This window comes from Nanorana parkeri, unplaced genomic scaffold, assembly GCF_000935625.1.
Source record: "Nanorana parkeri isolate BGI_ZX_2015 unplaced genomic scaffold, ASM93562v1 scaffold793, whole genome shotgun sequence".
NCBI classification, from domain to species: domain Eukaryota; kingdom Metazoa; phylum Chordata; class Amphibia; order Anura; family Dicroglossidae; genus Nanorana; species Nanorana parkeri.
In genome coordinates this window covers 468,216-489,182 of record NW_017307061.1, presented here as the reverse complement: position 1 = coordinate 489,182, position 20,967 = coordinate 468,216, and the positions used below count along the sequence as shown (strand labels likewise).

At 39.1% G+C, this 20,967-nt stretch overlaps 1 protein-coding gene across 3 annotated transcripts in view; it reads right to left on the bottom strand.

Annotated features, from left to right (window-relative positions):
- The window catches only part of PALD1 (phosphatase domain containing, paladin 1), a 177,429-nt gene that overhangs the window by 42,835 nt on the left and 113,627 nt on the right, over nt 1-20,967 (bottom strand). For all 3 annotated transcript variants that reach the window (XM_018564903.1, XM_018564905.1, XM_018564904.1), the window contains 8 exons: nt 18,152-18,247; nt 17,705-17,839; nt 11,996-12,112; nt 10,777-10,956; nt 9,200-9,397; nt 7,975-8,115; nt 7,688-7,759; nt 5,134-5,274 (listed from right to left, as the gene is read on the bottom strand). In XM_018564903.1, the coding sequence (XP_018420405.1) occupies nt 5,134-5,274; nt 7,688-7,759; nt 7,975-8,115; nt 9,200-9,397; nt 10,777-10,956; nt 11,996-12,112; nt 17,705-17,839; nt 18,152-18,247 (1,080 nt within the window). The remainder of the gene's footprint in view (nt 1-5,133; nt 5,275-7,687; nt 7,760-7,974; nt 8,116-9,199; nt 9,398-10,776; nt 10,957-11,995; nt 12,113-17,704; nt 17,840-18,151; nt 18,248-20,967) is intronic.

Genomic DNA, 20,967 nt, shown 5'->3' with positions numbered 1-20,967 from the left:
CATGCTTCAAGATGATGTGCAGTTCAAAGCACTGAATTAAAGTTGTTTTATACATAATATTTACAACCTCAACCCCTGAGACCTGACTCCTTCAGAGTTGTCATAGGTATCTTAGTGGCCTCTTTCACAAGTCTCCTCCTTGCATGTTCACTTACCAAACTCGTCATTCCTTAATGATTGATTTAACTGTACTCCATTCAGTGACTTGTATAAATGTTCTGTATTCATCTTCTACCCTGTGTTTTTTAATCACCTTGAGCTGCTTAGAATGTTCTTTTGTCATGGGTTAAGCCACAATACCAACTTATGAGAAGTTGGACCTTCCAGGTAAATGTGTATTTATGCTACAATCATGTAAAACCTCGAGTACACAAAAATTATTTTGATGTAATGGTAATTTTGGAAAATAACCGTGTGCAGCAGAGATGATTTATGTGTCATATTGAGGGGGTATATACCTATGCAGTAAAATTATTTTAAGGTTTTTTTTATTACAATTAATTGAAATAACTTTCCACAGATCTGTTTTTACTTTGAAATGCAGGCGTTTATTTGTATTGATCAGTGAAAAAAAAAATCATAATTAGAATTACTGTGATCTGATGACAATAAAACATTCCAACTTTCAAGGGGGGCAAATACTTTTTATATTCACTGTACATCCATAGCTGCAAGGATATCTGTAATAATGGTATAACCACTTAAGTGCACAACACACACAATGCAAAAAGGCATTAAAGATACCACACCAAATCCCTTTATATAGTATGTGCCAGCTGGCATAGTTAGAATGGACTAACTTGTTAAGTTGATGTCTTTCATATTAGTCTTGTTGCCATGATACCCCTGATGTATTTGATACACTATGAGGAAAGCCAAGTTAGGAGATTCGTAATAAAGCTTCATTGTGTTCATTGCTGTACCAAAGCTTTTAATCAGAATAAATCTGAAAGCAAGAGACCAACCTGGCGGTAAATTTTGCGTTATCACTTGGTGCAGTTTCAGGTAGCAAAGAGCAAACTTAAAAACCATCAAGGACTATTATTATTATTTGACGTCCTTTAGTAGATAAAGATAAAACAGGCCTGTTAATTCATTCTTTGCTGAATGACTAGTTTTCAATGTTGTTAGATCTCAGCACAGGACTGGTAGCTTTCAGCACCAATGCCTCAGAATCCTGAAAAACTAAACATGCTGTTTTAGGTGTTTAATATTGTCATCAACTAGAGAACAGGTTAGGCAGTGGGGGGTAAAGTAGAGGTGTCATGAGAGAAATAAGGGGGTTGGCTCTTTTGCTGACCCACTAAATCGCTGACGTGGAACCAGTATATACTGCGGCTCAAAATCAACAAATGTGTCAGCATTTTAGCATTTTTTAGATGAAGAATTTAGCAATGGTAGCCCCTGTGTTTATTCATGACAGGTTTCCTTACTTACGTTAAGTAAGGTTAAGTGTCAAAAGGGCAAGTTTAGTGTTATGTTTAGGAATTAAGATTACGGGTCTGGGTAAACCTTAGGGAACATGCTTCAAGTTTGTGTTGGTGGTAGGTTAAGTGCAAGGTTTGGTAAGAGAGAGGGTCAGGGACAGGTTAGAGGTTAGCGAAACTTGGGGGAATTAAAGTGCCACTAAACTCAGGAGTTAAATCTTAAAAATGCATTCAAGTAATCATTCAACTATTAACAAAAATGTACATTTTTGTCTAGTTTTGTTCCTCATGGTTCCTGTGTGTGTTGTAAAGTAACCACCACTCCAACTCCCTCCCATGATGGGCTACAATCTCATGTTTAGGTAACTAATTTGTATTGAGAGCCACCCTCCAGAAGGAAGGACAGTGTCAGCACCAATTCAGAAATGATTTGATGATCTACAGCCCATCAATGTACAAATAAGATACATTTTTTTCAGTAGTTAAGGTACTTGAATGCATTGTTAAGATTTAACTTCTGGAGTTTAATGGCACTTTAATTAATTCAGTGCCAAAAATCTGAAACTGAGAAATACCATGCTAGGCTTCCGGTGTGGAAAACTATGTTTCCCTGTGCCAACTGAAGGAGGCTGTTTTACACATGCCCCACAGTGGATTTTCTATGAAGGCTTCTGACTTTTCTGAATATTTGACAGGCTTATCTATTCCCTTATTTTGCCCATAAAGAGGTCAGTGCACGTTGTGAAAAACAGTAATGCATGCATCATCTCCTCTTAGCACCACTAACTAGGACCATGAGTAAATTTACCACCCCACCACAGTAGGATTGCTGGTATGCGGTTATCATTTTTGCCCCATGCACAGAAATACTTACATACAACTGTGCTGAAAAGTATGTGACAATGTAATGTATCAATACGTATTTAACTTTGAAAAATAGTTATGCATTCAACTCTCTTCTATTTGCGGTACCGATAATAGTCATTTAGAAAACTTCATGGCTATTCAATTGCAAAAGGTAGAACTCTTAACCCATACCCAATAACCTGCCAGACATCAAGTAATTTGCACTAAACGTCTGTCAGTATACCAGAAGCCGCCCCTTAGCCAGCATATACTGGATTTCCAGAGAATTATTCCAAACCACCTGCTCATTTTTCATATAGCAAGGCTGAGGCAAGATACAGACAAATTTTCATGATCAGTTAAGAGACATGACTCATACAGCATATTTTCAACAGGTGTCCCTGAATTGTGTACATTGGCTCAGCTTAGAGCAGTGCCAATTGCTGCCAGCTAATGAGAATAGGCTCATGTTACATGAAAGCACTGGAATGTAGTTGATACCATAGACTCACTTTTCATGACCTAGAGTAAGTGTATATGATATTGTATGAAGCTTTGCTTTCCGGGAACCTATTAATAATAATACTGCATAGGCGTTAAAGAACTCCTCCGGGCACAAATGTCATTAACCCTTGCAGTGCAGCTCCTCCTGCACTGCAAGGGTTAACTGCTCGTTTTTGCCTGGGTCAAACATTTATAATCACCTCTGATCCAGCAGCGCTCCCTCCAGCGCCTCTCTTGCACCGCAGCAATGGTATATCCCTTGGCATCCTCACGTTCTATACACTGTATTGGATGTGATGACTCGAGGATTCCTAGACCACTGCAGCAGTGGGGGAGAGATGTTCCTGATACTGGTCTAAGAGCAAGCAGGCTTGGACGATTAGGTGAGTTTTGTTTTACCCTAGGCAAAAAATTAGCAGTTAACCCTCGCAATGCAGGGAGAGCCCCAACGCAAGAATTAACATTCCTACCTGAAATTCTTCTTTATATTCCATGCAACATTTTAAATGGTCCAGAATAAAGATTTATTGATAAGCACCAGTATAGCCTTTGGTAAGCACTACCATGTTAAATGAAAAGTTTTCTTGTGTAAAAGGCGATTAAACTTTACACTGTGCTCAGGAGACAGATGGAACATCTACTGATAAAGAAGAAAATCAATATATATGTTCATAAACAATTTTTCTCTATTATACTGCTTTACCACACAAAAATCCAGCCTTTTCTCTGCCTACATAAGCTCTGTTCTGTGTCACCAACTGACACATAAAACATTCTTTCTTTCCATTACAGATAATACAAAAGCACATTTTTTTTCTTAAACAGATATCTCCATTAGAACATTTTAAGGTGATCATACGTGGACTAGGAATTCCATGTAGCAGTGATAAATGTAATATCTTTGAGAAATGTGCATGGTGTTTTGAGCTGTATAGTCTGTGGTGTGGTTTCCCAGTATGGTTTTCAGTGCTGCCTTTTTTACATGGGTGGAAGATGAATATCAGTTTAAAATAACTGGCAATTCACACTTGGGACCCCAACATAACAGTTTCTCTAGTATGGTTGATGGGGCTAGAATAAAAAAATCCCAAGTTACATTTGGCTAAAATATGCGGTAAATGTTCCTTTTTATACCATATGGCCTGCTTGAATATTGTGTGTGTATGTTATTCAAAAGAAATATCTTATTGGCTGGACCACCTGCTAAAAGTGACAAAACTAGCATGTAACAAATGTACATACTTTTACCTGTTCATAAGTATTACAGAGAAGCTGACACAAACACACCACTGGTGATAAACAAATGTATATGTACTGTGTACATTTAAAAATCTACACCACTATCAACAGATTTTGTCAAGTAAAAATGAGTAAATTAAGTCAAATTTGACACCTAAATCCCAAGATAAATATTACCTGTGCTGTATATTAAGACATTAACTTTTCTCATAGCTCATGTTCTATTTTAATAAGTTCTAAACAGTATTAGATTTTATCTCAACAAATGGAAATTGTGCATGTATGTATGTATGTATGTATGTATGTATGTATGTATGTATGTATGTATGTATATCTATACATAGATCTCATAATTACACTAATACCACATATGCCCTTCACCATGCACATGTCTTCTGCTCATCAGGTACACTACAACAAAGTTCTGTCATTGCAACAAATGGTTTACAAAAATAAAATTGCAGCTAATTCATTCAGCTTTGCTTACATTTTTCTTGTGAGTACTGGGCAATAATTTGCTGTTACTAGGTCTATGTTGCATGCTGTTGGTTTTCAAACAATGAATAACACCCATGCTGATCTGTAATATTTACCATTGGCACAATACAACTCAATCTGTATGCCCTAAAGATAAATCCCAGCATAGCCCATGCACCCCTAATGCAAAAGCTCCCAAAACAAACATTTTGTAACACATATTTTGTTTAGTAAATGAGGCTTTATGGCGATATGAAATTAAGGAAACACTGGGGACCTATTATTTGTATTAGTCTTCAGCTAGTCCTTACAGTGAATCTTGTCCTTAAAGTGAACCCCTTATATGTTAGCCCCCCCTCTACCCCCATGTAAAATGCAGTATGAAACAATAAAAAACAAATTAGTGGAGGATCCCAAATCTTGTACGAAGAAGCTCCTACGAAGTGCTGATATGTCTTCTTCCATGATTCAGGACGCTCAACTCTAGAAGGTTATCGCTAGAAGGCCTGTGACGTCACCTTTGGGCTAAGTATATTTAGACTTTGTAATATCTCTGTATTCTTACAATTTAAACAAGGCATTTGCTTACATGTTGTGTGTCTCATATACTGGTACACCTATAGCTACGATAATTACTTACCTGCCTGTAAGTGCATATAATGATCTCTCGTAAGTGATAATGCATAGGAGTCATGGTTTCACTGACACTGTCAAGTGCCATATCTACTTCTTTCTTTATTTTGTGTCCATCAGGCAGTAACTGAACAATCTTCATCACTACCTGAAACAGTGGATAGATATGGGAAAGTGTTATCTTAATACATGGAAAATGTGTGACGCAAGCCAACATTCATTGAGAGATAATGAACTCTGGAATTGAGCCATCCATTGCACTGTAAAGTCTATTTTATTATGTACATTATTAGTACAATAATACTTGGTCATAAAAAAAATTTATACACAATCAAGGAGAAAAGATCCAAAAATGTCCCTTTGAGATGTGATATAGTGTATATTCTGATGCCACCTAGTGGTATCCATGGTCTGCAATAAATTAACTTATAGAAAACCAGCCCTGTATACCAGACATTTTTTTATTCTATTATAAAGGGCAAATGATGTTGCACATTGTATAGAAATCCATCAAAATGTTTTGATGTTTTTGCCTAAATATAGCTAAAACAACTTGTAGCATTGCAAAGAAAAAATAACAAAAACTAGCTATTATTGGGGGAAGGAGTTGCTTATGTGAAAACTATTTGTAACAATACAAACTGTGTATAACAACAGGAAAGGTGATATCAAATGTTGCAGTAAAGGAATTACTAAAACAAAATAATATATCTGGGTGTAGACTTCTAGTTCTGAGAACTAGTCAGGAAAGCAGCTACAGTTGTTAATGCAGCAAGCATATGAAAAGAAACTGAAGAGGTGAATGCGTCTAGTAGAGAAAAAGCATATTGGGTGAAATATAGAAGCTCTTCTTTCGATAATAATGTAGGACTGAAAGTCAAGTGACAAAGGTTTGCATTATATTATCAAATGCAAAGCAATAATAAAAGTGATAGGAGAGCTGATGCCACTGTGTGGCCTGTGAGAAAGTAACGGGCAGAGTCAGGCTACCTTTATTCATTTCCAATGTCTTTAGCGGGCTTTTAAAACGTGGAATGCTTTATGTTTGTAAAACATGTGCACTGATCATTAACATGATTATGATGTACAAAGTGTTTAGTGCAGATGGCAACATCAGCAATAAACCTTTTACTGTAAACTCCCTAACAAAGACTAGAGGCCACCACCTAAAATTGGTGGAGAAAAGATTTAACCACAAAGGGCGTAAAGGCTTCTTTTCAGTTAGAGCGGTTAAGTTTTGGAACTCTGCCACAAGCAGTGATATCAGCAAAGAGTATTGAAATTATTTAGATGCCTTCCTCAGAGACCGTAACATACAGGGCACAGGTACTCTTAAAAACTAGACCACACAGGGACGACGCACGCACAACACACACACAGGTTGAACTTAATGGACCTGTGTCTTCATTCAACCTCAATACTATGTAACTTAGTAACAGTAACAGTGAGGATTTAATAAACACACACTAGTTAAGATCAAAGAATGTTGGTGTAGATTTATTTTCCTTATACAACATGGAAAATCTAAGCACTGAGTATTTCACTGCTACTTCCTATTACAGGATCGTGGGAGGTCCTAGTGCGGTGTGCCACACATCTCCGCTGGGCAGCATTCTTCAGGCAACAAATAGCACCTGGCAGTCCATCAAGCTAAATACAACGTGGGATTATGAGATGTGGATAAGTCCCTGCTGTACATTGCCATGAAAGCACTAACCACAAATTATCTACCAAGTGTGTGTGGCATGAAAATGTCTGGAAGGCATTTAAAATAACCTGTGCAAGAGCTGCATTTTCCCATTTGATGTTGTTTCTATGGTATTCTGACTTTATGCATACCGGTAGTGACAGGACAGCTCTGTGCTCACTTTATTTTCCTTTTGTTCACTAAATTTCAAATTGATAAATGGCGCCATACTTCAAGACAGGGCCTGGAAAATCAAGGTTCCCAGAATGTTAATGGCAGCCCTGTGGCATCAAGTTTTTATTTTATCAAGTCTTTTTTTAACTGTTTTCACTACAGTTAAACCTTCTCAAAGCCAAGCAGCGTAGGTTATTATATACAGATTTTTTTAAGTGATTCATGCTCTCTCCAAGCATTTCCTCTACTAAAATTGCAGTACCTTTTTTATGAGACCTTTAAATAAACACTCAGCGGTGCTCAGCACAGGGAACATCCAACTGCAGTCCAATTACACTGTACAAATGAGAGAGGGGGGGGGAAATCTGATATTTTAGGTGCTTGAATTAGTTGATTCCTACTTTATAAATACTACCTTATTAATATTACCCATCGTTAACATTCCAAATTATCCATATACTTATTTTAGGGTTGCGACTATCAATATGTGGTACCTGTGACTTTATACAATCGCCTCCGCAGACTTGCAGTGGGGAAAAGGCTGCTATTTGGGTTGGAATTATTTGACAAATAAACCCATGTGTAAAAGCATCGGCATCATAGGAATCTGCTAACGTCTTTATACACATGCATGGTATACTATAGTGCACTTGTGTGTGCTAATAAGAGAAAATTAAAGCATTTATAGTAATTGTCTCACCTCAAACTCTCCCTTTGTGTATTTGGCATCTGGAACACTAACAATTTCATCCTCACTGATGTCAGGAATAGTCTGTAATAACGATAACAATAAAACGTATATATATATTATTATTATTATACAGAATTTGTATACCGCCAACAGTTTGCGCAGCGCTTTACAATATAAGAAAGACATTACAATCACTATACAATTCAAGGCAAGATGGTAAGGAGGGCCTTGTCCGTATTGTGTGTATAGAGATATATTATGTATTTATTACTTCATTATTGTGTTGTGATACTCACATTAAAATGCCAGAGAATAAGCAATCCAATGACCATTGCAGTTGTTGTCCTTCCTTTTCCTTCATGACAGTTGAAGACAAAGGCTGCATTGGAGTCCTCTGCAAGTGTACACTTCATAGCCTGGAGAATCATGTCAAAATCCTGCAAGAGAAAGAGTTCCTGAATGCCATTTAATCCTGGCACTCTTAGCAGCCTAATGCTAGGGTCACACCTGGGCGATCCGTGACTGGGCGGCAATCGTGCACGATATATCGCGGATTGCCACGCAGTCACGGAGTCGCCCACCACCGACAATTGCGCTGGCCATGCCATTTTCTAATGGCGCCCCAGTCACGCAGGGCAGATTGCGCAGTTTCCCGCCACGATTTCGCCCGTGCACCCTTTTTTTGCAATTGCCGCAAGGATGTACCCCATTGAAATCAATGGGGCCGTGCGGCAATCTTGCGCAATTGTGCACGACCGTGCGGCCCCGATCGCCCAGGTCTGCACCAGCACTGAATGAGAAGTTGATATGTTTGGCAATTGCAACTAGTTACTTTTCTAAAGTGGATCAGAAAATAAAGGACTGGATTCTTATGGGAGCTCAGGCACATTTTACAAAAAGATGGGAACATGTTAAGGTTATGTGAATGTGAAGTTCAGGCAGGAGTGTTGCTAGGCCCGAGCTTGGATGTCTTCCTTTGTGCCCCTGGTAAGCAATACCGAGATGTGCTTCAGTCCCTACAAAATCAATGGTCATATTACCCATGGTTCTGCAGAAGAACCTGCACAGCAGTAACATGATACAGATCCAGAAGCAGCAAAGAGCAATGGGAAGCTCTCTCAGGCTCTTCCTCAGCTCTGATGCATCATATGACACAGCTGAGAAGCTTACCAGGACTTTTTCTCAGTACCAGGCACTGCTCTACTTCTGTGGCCTGCTAAGATTTTAGCTTACAGTCAGGAGTACGCTCCATAGTCTTAAACCCTACACCCCTTATGCTGAGCTGTAGGTTACATAATTCTGAACACTGAACTCTGGACGCAGGGGTATACACCCGAGGAGGCACTTTGTACACTATATAGGTTAAATGTTCTATGCTCCTGACTCCTGTACTCTATATGCCAATTACATAACCTAACCATGTTCACAAAGAAGATGTCACTAATGGTCTTAAATATAAAGTACCAGTATGACGACAGCGCATCTTCCAGTATTTTGTGTTTATCTGTTCTTCCTTCTCACCTGTTCCCTAGGAGCACAGAACTCTGGAAAGGGAATTCTTTTATATGCCAGGCCTGGACATGAGCCTTTCTGCTGGTTGAATATTTCCTGCATTGTTAGACAGGTTTTAAACATCTTCATCTGCTTCTCCTGTTCCAGGTACACTTCTAACCACTTTTGTGCACTCAGGATATTATTCACTATTGTGGCTTCTAATTTCTGGAAAAAAATAGAAAATACTGGTCTATAATTGGTTATATCTGAAAACATCTGTACAGCTGCAGAGCGATACAATAAAGCATTCACCCATTAAGACTTATCCCTAGGCGTACATATACTACTGATTAAAAATGAATTGTATTGACTTTTGCAAGATATGTAATGTGTACGGTCATAACCAAAGCTTGATAAAAGAGTGCTTTAAGTTGCTTGCAGACATTTTCCAGCATGATGAAAGTATTCTGGTGAGCATACCTTCATATAGAAAAATAGCCACCTACGCATCAAACCTTTCACTCTGTCCATTTTCTAATGCAATTAAAAAGGTGTTTCACGAAAACTTGAAGAAAAAGCAAGATCAACTAGGGCCCATTCATACCATACGTGTTGGACTGCACTGGGCAGCCATGCCCATCACAGTCCCAACGCATAGAATAGGCAAATTGCCTTATGTCCTATTAGTTCAGTCCACAGCCATGCACTCACGTATGACATCCTTTAAAGTTTTTCACTGCAGCATTTTGTGAAGCTCTACACCTGCATGACTGCATGCTGCAGTGAATAAACATGAATTAAAAGTAATTTTGTGACATTTAAAAAAATTTAGGGCAAAAAAGTAAACAGTGAGATGCCTCACGATGCCTTACAATGCATAAGTGCTGTTTACTTCACAGCCCACACCGGTGTGGTGTGAACGAGCCCTACAAGATCTCTGCATGATGACCATTGTGGTCAAAGTGAGCAACAACCTAAATATTTATATTAAAAACCTAGTCTGCTCCACACCAGATTATTTACTGTAGCCTTTTCCCATGCACGCCATTCAGAGAATTTACAGTTTCAGTTTTAATTAATTTTTAACTGATAAAAAAATAGAATTTCCCAATATTTTAGGTCCTTTCTAGCAAAACACAAGCACTGCACTTTACCAACTAGATGACACAGAATACACAGAATACACAAAGGTGCTAAATGTAATGCTGAAAAGTTGCATCTAATACATTCGTTAACATTCTCTCAAACGGGGTAAAATCAGGCGAATGGAAACTTCAGTGTAACCACAGTTGCTGCAGTCTGCACTGTTTTTATTGTGTTAAAAAGTGCAAAGTAAAACACTTTGCCAATTGCAGGTCATTTTCTGCATTAAGCACATGTCAGTTCATTGTGCATATTTATTATTAGTAGTCCCTCTGTTGAAAAGGATTTGGGAGAATATGCTGCCCTCTTGTGGTTTTAAAAATTGTATTGCAACATGATTTTGAGGACTGTGTCAAATTTTAGTTAGTTGAAATTTAGCATAAATCATATATACTCTTTTTGAACTGTGAAATAAGCAAAAAATGTAATTTAAAATCACACACACTGTCACAGGTTCTCACCTCCAGCTGCTCTGGTGAAGCAGAAGTTATTGCAATCTGCTGATCTAAGTTCTCCGGTTCCCTTGGAGAGTATATTTGTTCATTGCCTTCAAGTACAACATCTTCTCGAAGGTTCACCCAAAGAATGTTGGAATATTTTCTCTTTGCATCAGTTAGATAGTTGAGGACACAACATGTGGCCTGGTAGGAGAGGAAACAAGTATTTTAGTTATTTCAAAGCAACATAAAAAGGTAGTTCAACATGCAGAATAGAGCAAAGATTTTTATCTCTGGTGGATCAGGAACTATTTTGGTACTTCCACTGTAGATACCACCACCACAGAACCTGACAATGTCCACAGCATAGTCTGTGGCCTCCATTTATTTTCCCAAAATCATATATTGTGCTAATACTAATGTCACCCACACCAGAGTTATTACACAAGCAGAGCATTAACATTTCATCCCTCTGTAGGTTTTAATCTTAAACCCCACATTTTGGATATAATGATGTGGTTAATCATGAAATAAACAAACCAATTAATCTTGGGGTAGTTTGATTCCTGTCATTTATACGACATAGTCATTTGACTTACCAACACCTGTAGCTTGTTACGGCTCCTTGCCTGCTTTGCTGCCTTTTAAAAAAGTTGCAGTGTCAGCGAGTGTGCACCAAATGCCTAGTATTATGCCTACAGGTATTAGGACAATGGCAGCCTCAGCAGAGCAAGGGCCACAAGATGTCAATGGAAAGCTGTATGAAGGAAATGCACACAATTACAGAACTATAGGGGAGGCAGGTTGTTTGGATCAATTTTCTAGGCTCCCCGAAAATTGTTTGTATTTGAAAAAAGAAAAATTTAAAATAAAATGTAATAAAAAAATCCAAACAAAAATCCTGCAGAACAATTGGGACCCACTAATGATGGCCACACCATTATGTGCAGACCCAAGAAGAGCAGATATTTCACCAGCAGAGTCCCCAGGAGATAAAAGAAACAATGCTTTGCTTAAACTCTCCAGCACCAAAAAATACTGGAACATTTTAGGTGGTTTGACCCTTTAAATTGTTCAATAATAGGAGATTCTTTGCTATACATTTTGACATTGGAGTTAGTGAAACACTGAGCCTACATAATATTTTTCATTACAATGGTAAACTCAAAGCCATTGTAACCCCTTTTTTGAAGAAAAAAAAATAAACGGATGTGAAATTACATATATATTGGTAATACTGCACCTTGGAGTTTGGTTGAGCAGTGCCATAAATGGCCGTCTTCGGAACCCTTCTGAAGTTGGCGACCTTCATTTCTTTCAGAGTGCTTAGAACATCTGGTGAGAACCGATCATCCAATACCTGAAACATATATCAGCTAATTGAACATAATAAAGACACAAATGGTTCAAAACTACAGCTTCTACATTTTAGCCTGTTAAATGTTTAGAATCCCTACTGTAGGAATCAAGACTGTCAATATGAAGTCCATTTATGCCGCTTTCCAGTTAGAGAAAGCTTTGCAGGAAAAAAATGCTGTCCTGTATTCAAACCCATGTAAGACTGAGGGCTAGTTCACACCAGAACTGAGTTGGTCTGTGCAGCTGGAATGCAATTTGCCACTAATTTACTGCGATTGTACCGCGATTGATGAGTTTTTTGTTTTTTTTTTGCTTAAAAATGGGATTTCAGGTGGTTTCCAGTGCGTCGGCATGCATTTTTGATGCATTCTGTTGCGATTTGATGCACCTAAAATAGGGCAAGCAGTATTTTTTGGGACTGCATCAGAACGGATTGCACTGGTGTGAATAGAGCACCAGAAATCCCATAGGAAAGCATTCAGATGCATTTTGGCTGCAGCAGCCAGACTGAACAGACTGCATCACAACTGCATATGGTGTGAAGTAGCCCTAAAGCTGGCCATACACCTATAGATTTTCTAAAGATGTGCTCCCCCCACCACTACTGCTAGCAAATCCCAGCTATCATTGTGAGCCTTTTCTCTGTATCACAGCAGCCGCAACAGCTACGAAGCATCTACAAAGTATTGGGAACACTGTTCACAAACTTTGTGGAGGAATACCATGCAACAACATTGTTACATAGTATTTACTCTGTTTCATTCATTTACAGATCAAACGTGAAAAGGTGGTGAAAGGTGACAAAAAACACATCTATATTAAAATGTAAAAAAAGAATTGCTTTGTACCAGAAACACAATTGTATTATCATTACAAGAGGACAAATATTTGAATAAATGTGCACTTTTATCTACAGTAACACTATTTTGTTTTAAAACTAACACTGGTCAAACTGAAAAAGCCATTTTTATTTGTTACTACATCTTTTTGGCTATAAAATACATAGAAAGCAAAAATAGGACTATTGTACTCACTGTAAAATCATTTCCTCTGAGTCCATTAAGAGACAAGGCTTGATGATAATCCAGCAACTTAGGCTGGGTTCACACCTGAGCGGTTTTTTTATGCTTGTTTTTCAGCTAGTTTTTTTTCAAGTTTTTTCGTTCAGTGAAACGCGCGTTTCACTGGCGGTATGATTTTTTTTTCTTTCCTTTATTTATTTTTAATAATTTTTTTTGTTAAGTTTCACTTCTAAACTTCCCGCCTGCTCCGCCCCCCTGCGACGCGGCCGCTCGCAAGGGACGGAACCCGGAAGTCGGCAGCCGCCGAAGACACAGTGGGGATCGCGGACAAGGTAAGACCTGTACGCTGTATTCCCGAGTGTGGCTCGGGGTTACCGCTTTAACCCCGATCCACACTCAGGAATATCAGTGGAAATGCACGGCAAAACGCCCCAAAGAAGCTCCTGTACTTCTTTGGGCGTAGGGCGTTTTGCAATGCGTTCCTACGCGCTGTAAAACGCCCAAGTGGGAACCATGCCCATAGGCAATTATTGGTTTTCACATGTTGAGCGTTTTACAGCGTGTGGGAACGCGCTGTAAAACGCCCAGGTGTGAACCAGGCCTTAGGGTTATACTGCTGTTAGCAGGAGAAATTGACTCTAGGCACATAGAACACTGAACGCCAGCCCCTGTGAAGCTATCCCATCCCACCTGCTCAGTTGTAGCAAACAGTCCAAATAGAGAATGATAGCATATGTGGGGGAGGAGCTGTGTCCCTCAAAGGACTCTGAGAAAAGTTTATTATGGTGAGTATAATAATCCTACAGCTTGATGATAATTAAGCAACCTGGGGACGTCCAAAATCAATCCAAATAAAGGGGTGAGCACATCAACACAATCACAAGTGAACCAGCCCAAAAAAAAAAAACCAAAGGAAAAGGGAAACCAAGGGCATCAAATAACCACTAACAGAATCATTTAAACAAAAAACAAACATCTGCAAGACAGATACATCGACCGTCTAAAACTTATGTAAAGGAAACCAGGTCACAGACATTACAGATCTGAGGCACAAAGGCCTGATGATAAAAAAAACCCAAGCATACAATGCCTTAGTGGAGTTTGCTTAAAAAGGAAAAAGAGGATCTTTATCTTACAAGACATAGACCTGCACAACAACCTGTCAAAACCACTAGAAATAATGGCTATGAAAGCCAGAGAACCTCATTTAGGACCTTCTAGAAAAATAAACAGGTAATCTGTGTGGAGCACTGACAGAGAAAGAGAAAGATCTCCTCGTGGTGAATTGTAGCCATGCGCAGGTATGGTAACACATTATCCTTATTAAGGTTAGAGGCAGAGAGACCAATCTGGGTAAAAAAGAAGGTCCTTGGTCTAAAAACAACCATGCCTTCATGAAAGATCAAACAGGGCTCCGTAAAAGGACAATGTTGGTAACTTGTAATCCTCCAGGTTGGAGTGATGGCCACAAGAAAGACTGCCTTACAGACTAGAAACATCAAGAAGATAGTCACAAATAGGTAGAAAGGGAGGTCTTTGAAACATCAACAATACTGGATTACAAATCCCATGGTTGGAGTGGGGGCCTAACGGGGAACAACATGTGTAAACTCTTGTCCAAAGGAATGAATCAGCAAACGTTAGCTGATGTTGGAAAGGAATGGACACCTGACCTTAGATGGTGCTAAGGGCCAAATGTTATTCTGCCCCCAAATGGAGAAAAGAAAGGACAATGCCCACCAAAAAGGCAACTTGGCAAAAAAAACAAGAGACTTACACCTGTGAAAATAAGTCTTCCACTTTGATAAGAAATCCTGTGGGAATAAGACTAATGAGCTTTCAACATGGTTGGCATTACAGAACCTGAAATACCTCAGAACCTAGGATGCGACCGCTAGGCCATCAAAGCCAGCAACTGAGAAGCAGGGTGGAAGATCAATCCATAAAGCTACAAATCTATTTGATCTAGTAGAGGCCGCAAAGTGCCAGCTAAAGACGAACAAGGTTGGCATACCACACTCTCCAAAGCTAATCTGAAGCTATGAGGATAACTGGAGAAACCCTTGGCTTCAAACTTTTAAAGGGGACGAAGTAATAGCTTCAGCAGGGAAAGTAGTAACTCATGGCATACTGATCCCACAGCACCACCAGAACATCCACTGTTGCTTCCTACATTCTGCACATAAAATCTGCCCAGTTTCCTGTTGAACAGAGAAGCTGGCAGATCCACATTCTGTGTTCCCCAATGCAGATATATGCTTTGAAACACCTCCTGATGGCATGTCCATCCGCCTGGATCCAGACTTTGTCAAGAAATCTGCCCATCAGTTTTCCAATAGGGAAACGTGAGATCCCTGGCAAATGAAACTCCATGTAGCACAGATATTTACCTACAAAGCTGCTCCAACACTACAGGTGCTCACAAAGTTTGATGCAAGCCACAACTGTGACATATTCCAACTGAACCTGGACTGGATGACTAGTCTGAAGGAGGGGATGCAGTGAGGTAACAAAAGACAACATTTGCTCATGATTTGTTAACGCTTCCTGAGACCAACAACCTGGAATGGACAGCTGATACAGAACTCCGCTCCAACCCAGGACGCTTTTACATGGCGAAGACATGTGGTGCATGCAGCACACCATGCCAAAAATGCATTTGTCTGAATCATGCTGAATATTGGACTTGGCTTAAAGAAACTAATTGAAATAAAGTCTGCACCTACTCTCTGTATACACTGTACTACATATTCCGCAGTCCTTGTATCTACAAAATACTTCATTACTGTGCCAACAGTGGCATCCTCACAGATACCATACAGTAAACCTCAGGACAAAGGATAATATTTAGAAAATAAAACTTCCATTACATATTTCTATTTGCACACAGAATATAGTCACAGAGCCAACACTTTGACTCTATGCTGTCTGTAAAAGAAGCCATTTAATATTATAGGCGGCACAGTGGCTTAGTACTTCTGCCTTGCAGCAACGGGGTCCCTGGTCCAAATCCCAGCCAGGGCACTGTCTACATGGAGTTTGCATGTTCTCCCTGTGCTTGCATGAGTTTTCTCCGGGAGCTCCATTTTCCTCCCACACTCCAAAAGATATGCTGGCAGGTTAATTGACTCCTGCCTAAATTGACCCTAGTGTGTGTATGTATGCATGTGAGTTAGAGATCTTAGAGTGTAAGCTCCTTGAGGTACAGGGACTGATGTGAATGTGCAGTTTTGTAAAGTGCTGCCTAAATTGTTGGCGCTATATAAATACTGTACCTGTAATAACAAATAAATGTACCTGTCCCACTGCCTGTGCCATCATGCTCCACTGTATTAAGATACAGCTGGTTGAATGTTCTTTTGCATCCAGCACCCTTCTGGGTGCCTGGTCTCCACTCCGCACTGCGGTTCCTTCTGCCAGCCCTTTACGCATTACAGGGCTGGCTTTACTTGCCACAAAAATGATGTATGTATTACATAAGTATTATCTTTGGATAATGACAAAGTATGGCCTAATAAATAGGCTCATAGTGAAAATGAACAACTTGGTCCGTACAGCTGCAAGAGTTGAAGTTGTTAAAAAACAAAACTACAAATGTTACCTTTTACTTATCTGGCCCCAGGCATCTATCCTAGCCATGGAATTACAATAAATCTATAAACAAAACACTCTTGGGGAATTTATCACAGCAATTGCGAGTGTTTGAACTTGCACGGAATATATTTGACGCACTTTGCACCCGATTTATGTTGCTAGTGTAATGTTGTTCATAAATTAGGTTTAATAGACTCCAGGAAAGAAGACTTGTAACTCCGGGCAAAAAGCTTAAAAGCAGAACTATGGGGTAAGTGTTTTTCCTAAGGGTCACGGGAGGGCACAAACTAGTGTCCTCTCATGACCCAAATCTCAGTATACTGAGTCCGCCGCAGACGGGACGGATCCCGACATTACTGTCGAGATCCACCCAGCTGCATGAGTGACAGCTGACTCTGCCTATCTAGAGGTAGAGACAGCTTTATCCACCCCCTCCCCCGTCCGTTCGACCACTCAGCACTGGAGGATCGGAGCGGGGAGGGGGGAATCCCTGCAGGGAGCTGTGAGTGACAGTCACAAGAAATGAGCGAGCAACGGTATGTGTCCGGTCACATCCCGATCTAATGAGCCGACGTGTGACAGTTTAATTGTCACACGTCGGCTCGAACTATGATTAAAAATGAGCGAAGTTGAGTGAAAATCACTCACCTCATAGTTCTCATTTAACTGTCCCTTCTTGAAGTCATGGGGACTTCTTAAGCTGCGATTGTTATGTTAGGTGATACTCCAGTTTCAGACAGCTGCAGAACAAGTATAGATACAAAATAGGCGCAAAACACATGCAATTGGAAAAGTAGTAAAAGCTCAGGCTAAAAGACAAATTTGCACATAAAAAAAATGATCTAAAAGGCTTAAACTGTCGCAATTGCTTTGATGAACTCCCCCTTCTGAGTATTGTCTCTATACCCTGTAGTGTGCTGCGAAAATTTGCTGGTACTTTGAAACCAAAAAAAAAAAGGAAAAAAAAAAAAACATACCAATACACGAGTCCCTTTGGTTATTAACTCTCCTGATACAGTGAGTTCTGATAAATTCATGCTTGCTTGGAGTCTGTAAATCCAAGGATGAGTACACATCCACCGACTAAAACTTAGTGCAAAAGCCAAGGGGTACTGAAATGATGCATGAGATTACTGTAAGCAGGGACATATAAAGAAAACACAGGAAATACACAATATTACACCAAAATTAGAAATCAATCATGAGTCATCACAGGGATATTTTATCATATATGCACACATACAACTTTGTACTACATTTGTATTGATTTTGTCACACACACATTTGAGTTTCAAGATTTTCCATTAAATAAGTCCCTATCCAGCATTCTATAGTACATTAACCTTTTTCCAATTAGAACATCACATGGTGCTGGGATCAAAAGAAGTGGGTTTTTTCAGCTTTAGAACTTAAGCTGAGGTTACCTGCTCATGAAGGTAGAAGTTGAAAGCTATTAGGTAAAAGTAACGCTCAAGACTATTAAGGGTTCCTCGCAGAAAATATTCTTTGGTACTACTTCCCTAAAAGAGAAAAGAAAAGTATCATAATGTCAAGGTTACACCAGTACCAACAAATATCTATACACCAGCAAGACTAGGGCCTTTTTCAAACGGGCACCTGTCAGCTCCGATCAGCAGGGGATCGGTGCACAGATCCCTGCTGATTGGAGGAGTTTGGATTGATATCAGTGTCCTTCACGGTTTTTTCTTGCGATGTAGGAAAAAACTGAACTTACTGGACCCATGTTAGGTCTATGGGGAGTCGGACATGTGTCAGTTTACATCAGATTACCCCCTATCCACCATGATCAGGTCCGCCAAAATAGAACTCTGTTCCATTTGGTTTTTCAGACCTCAAGTGGATGTAGACAGACGCATGTTTTTTTAGATCCAGCTGCCCATCGACTAACACTAGGCTTCTGATCAGTGCTGCCTTAAAAAATGACAGACTGACCTGATGGGAATGCCCGTCTGCAAGGGGCTCATAGACACATTACTAGAACTTATCCGTATAAAGGGCTTCACTTTGGATAATAATTGTAAAAAGATTTGCTATGGCTACTGGAGTGAGTTTGATGCCTGAAACAGAAGGTATGTTCACAGATACATACATATACATACTTTCATTATGTTATGTCAAGCTGTTTTGTAAAGTACACATCACTCCAAAGTTGTTAAGGAATTTGTTAAGACAATGCAATTAACATATACGAAGTAGTGAAGAGGAAAGCCAGAACCAAAACAATTGTACAATAAATGACTTTCCAACTGTACATTGCATCAGGGTTACTTAAACTACACAGAATACTAAGCCAATAAGCTCTGCTACCAATATTCAATTCAAATTTGTGGAATAACCTTTTAACCAGCACTAAAGCAATGTGTTCGTTCAGAATGAGTATCAATCTCCAATTATACCCGATGAGATGATATTGGTCAGTTCAAGAGAATAATCATTCTGTAAAACAGCGAGTCACAGATCATAGGAGTCAAGAGATCAGATCTTCCAGTCACTGGTCAGCCTATAAACTATCAAGACTCTGAACCTGTCAGCATTTTAAATCAGTATTTTAAATCAGTAAAGGGCAATAGGAGTCTTAAATAATACGTACACATAACTATAAAATGATTGTACGTGCTTATTAGATGATGTTCACACAAATGAAATGACTGAAGCAAATATATATATATATATATATATGGTAAAACACATGCTCCATCAGAGCACTTTAACCTAGTATGTCAGTGCAATTTACTGTAATAGACAGCAAGTACCTGCTAGTGTAGCATCTTTTCACTTGTTTGCAAGTTATGTGACTCTAATGAGTGTATTTTCATCCATTTATTGGCTAGTGCTGTGAAAGTTGTTTTTTTTTTTAACTAAAAACAGACTTAATACATGCAATTCAAATAGAGAAGCTCAGATATACTCGTATTGCCAAATGTATGATCCATTTTACTATGTGTCCAGTATGTTTAACATCTAAAAATAGACATTACCAACACCCCTGAAATTTTCTCTAAGGGTCACCATACACGTTACAATCTGACCACACAATCTTTTTACAATCAACTTTAGATTTACCATAACTACGTAATATGAGGACCTACCCAATATATTGAATTCACTGTATCCAATCAGGCAGGCCCTGCACTACATGCTTTTTGGTAGATCTAAAAGGAGTTTATACAATCAGATTGTAATATGTGTTTGTGGTAAGCTTAAGGAAATCAGCAGTAATTACCATGTTCCAATTGAAGAAAAAAAAGTCTCCCAACACAAATGTTTGTCAATATGGAAAAGATGAATGGAGCTCCCCAACATTACACCCACCCAGTTATACAGATGTTAATAAAATAGTTGGCTACGTCTATCTGCAACTACCTTCTTAAATGGTATCTATGGTCAAAAAAACTGAAAGTAAAAATACATTTCTATATTGAATCTCCCTAAGTTCTATCCCACTCCTAATAACCATATCAATCTAGAAGTTTGTAAACTGACTTACTGATAAATGCCCATAGGATGGACTTCCTCAATGTACTGACATCATTTCACTCAGCCCTGTGAACATTCACCTCCTTGTGTCACAACTCACAGGGCCTGCCTTCTGAACTGCAACCCAACATCTCAACAATGTAACATTATTATTGCTTGCTGGAAGCAATGCATGATGGGATATGTAATTTTGAGAAATGGAGATTGTGTCACATCAAGCAGCAGGGAAAGAGATACAAAGCACACTGGGAATCCAGGAAGTTGTTGGGCAGACGGAAGGCGGCACTCGCTACATAAAAGGGATTTTTTTCAAGTAAGCTTTGATTGCATTATCAAAAACAACTCTAGTATGTATTCCTATTACAATGCTGATGTTATAACAGGATAGAATATGCTGGGACTTTAGAACTACTTTAAGAGGGCCCAAGTAAAGAAAACACACAGCTTAAATGTTCTATTACAATGTTTAGTATAAATAACGTTATATGACGTAATGTTATATATTTATTGAACTGAAAATCATTCTCTATGTTGACTACTGAAAGCCTAATGTAAACACTTGCAGTTGAACTGTTGTACCAGGTGAAGTGATAGATTAAAATGACTTTAGGGGTCAACATTTGTTTGTTTCCTGTTCTAGGCTCTTTGGAGAGAAGAGGAGTGCGACATACAATAGAGAAGAGAATGCCACTTTAAACGTTTTCATTTCATAAATATAAGTGACAGCTGATTATTCGGTCGT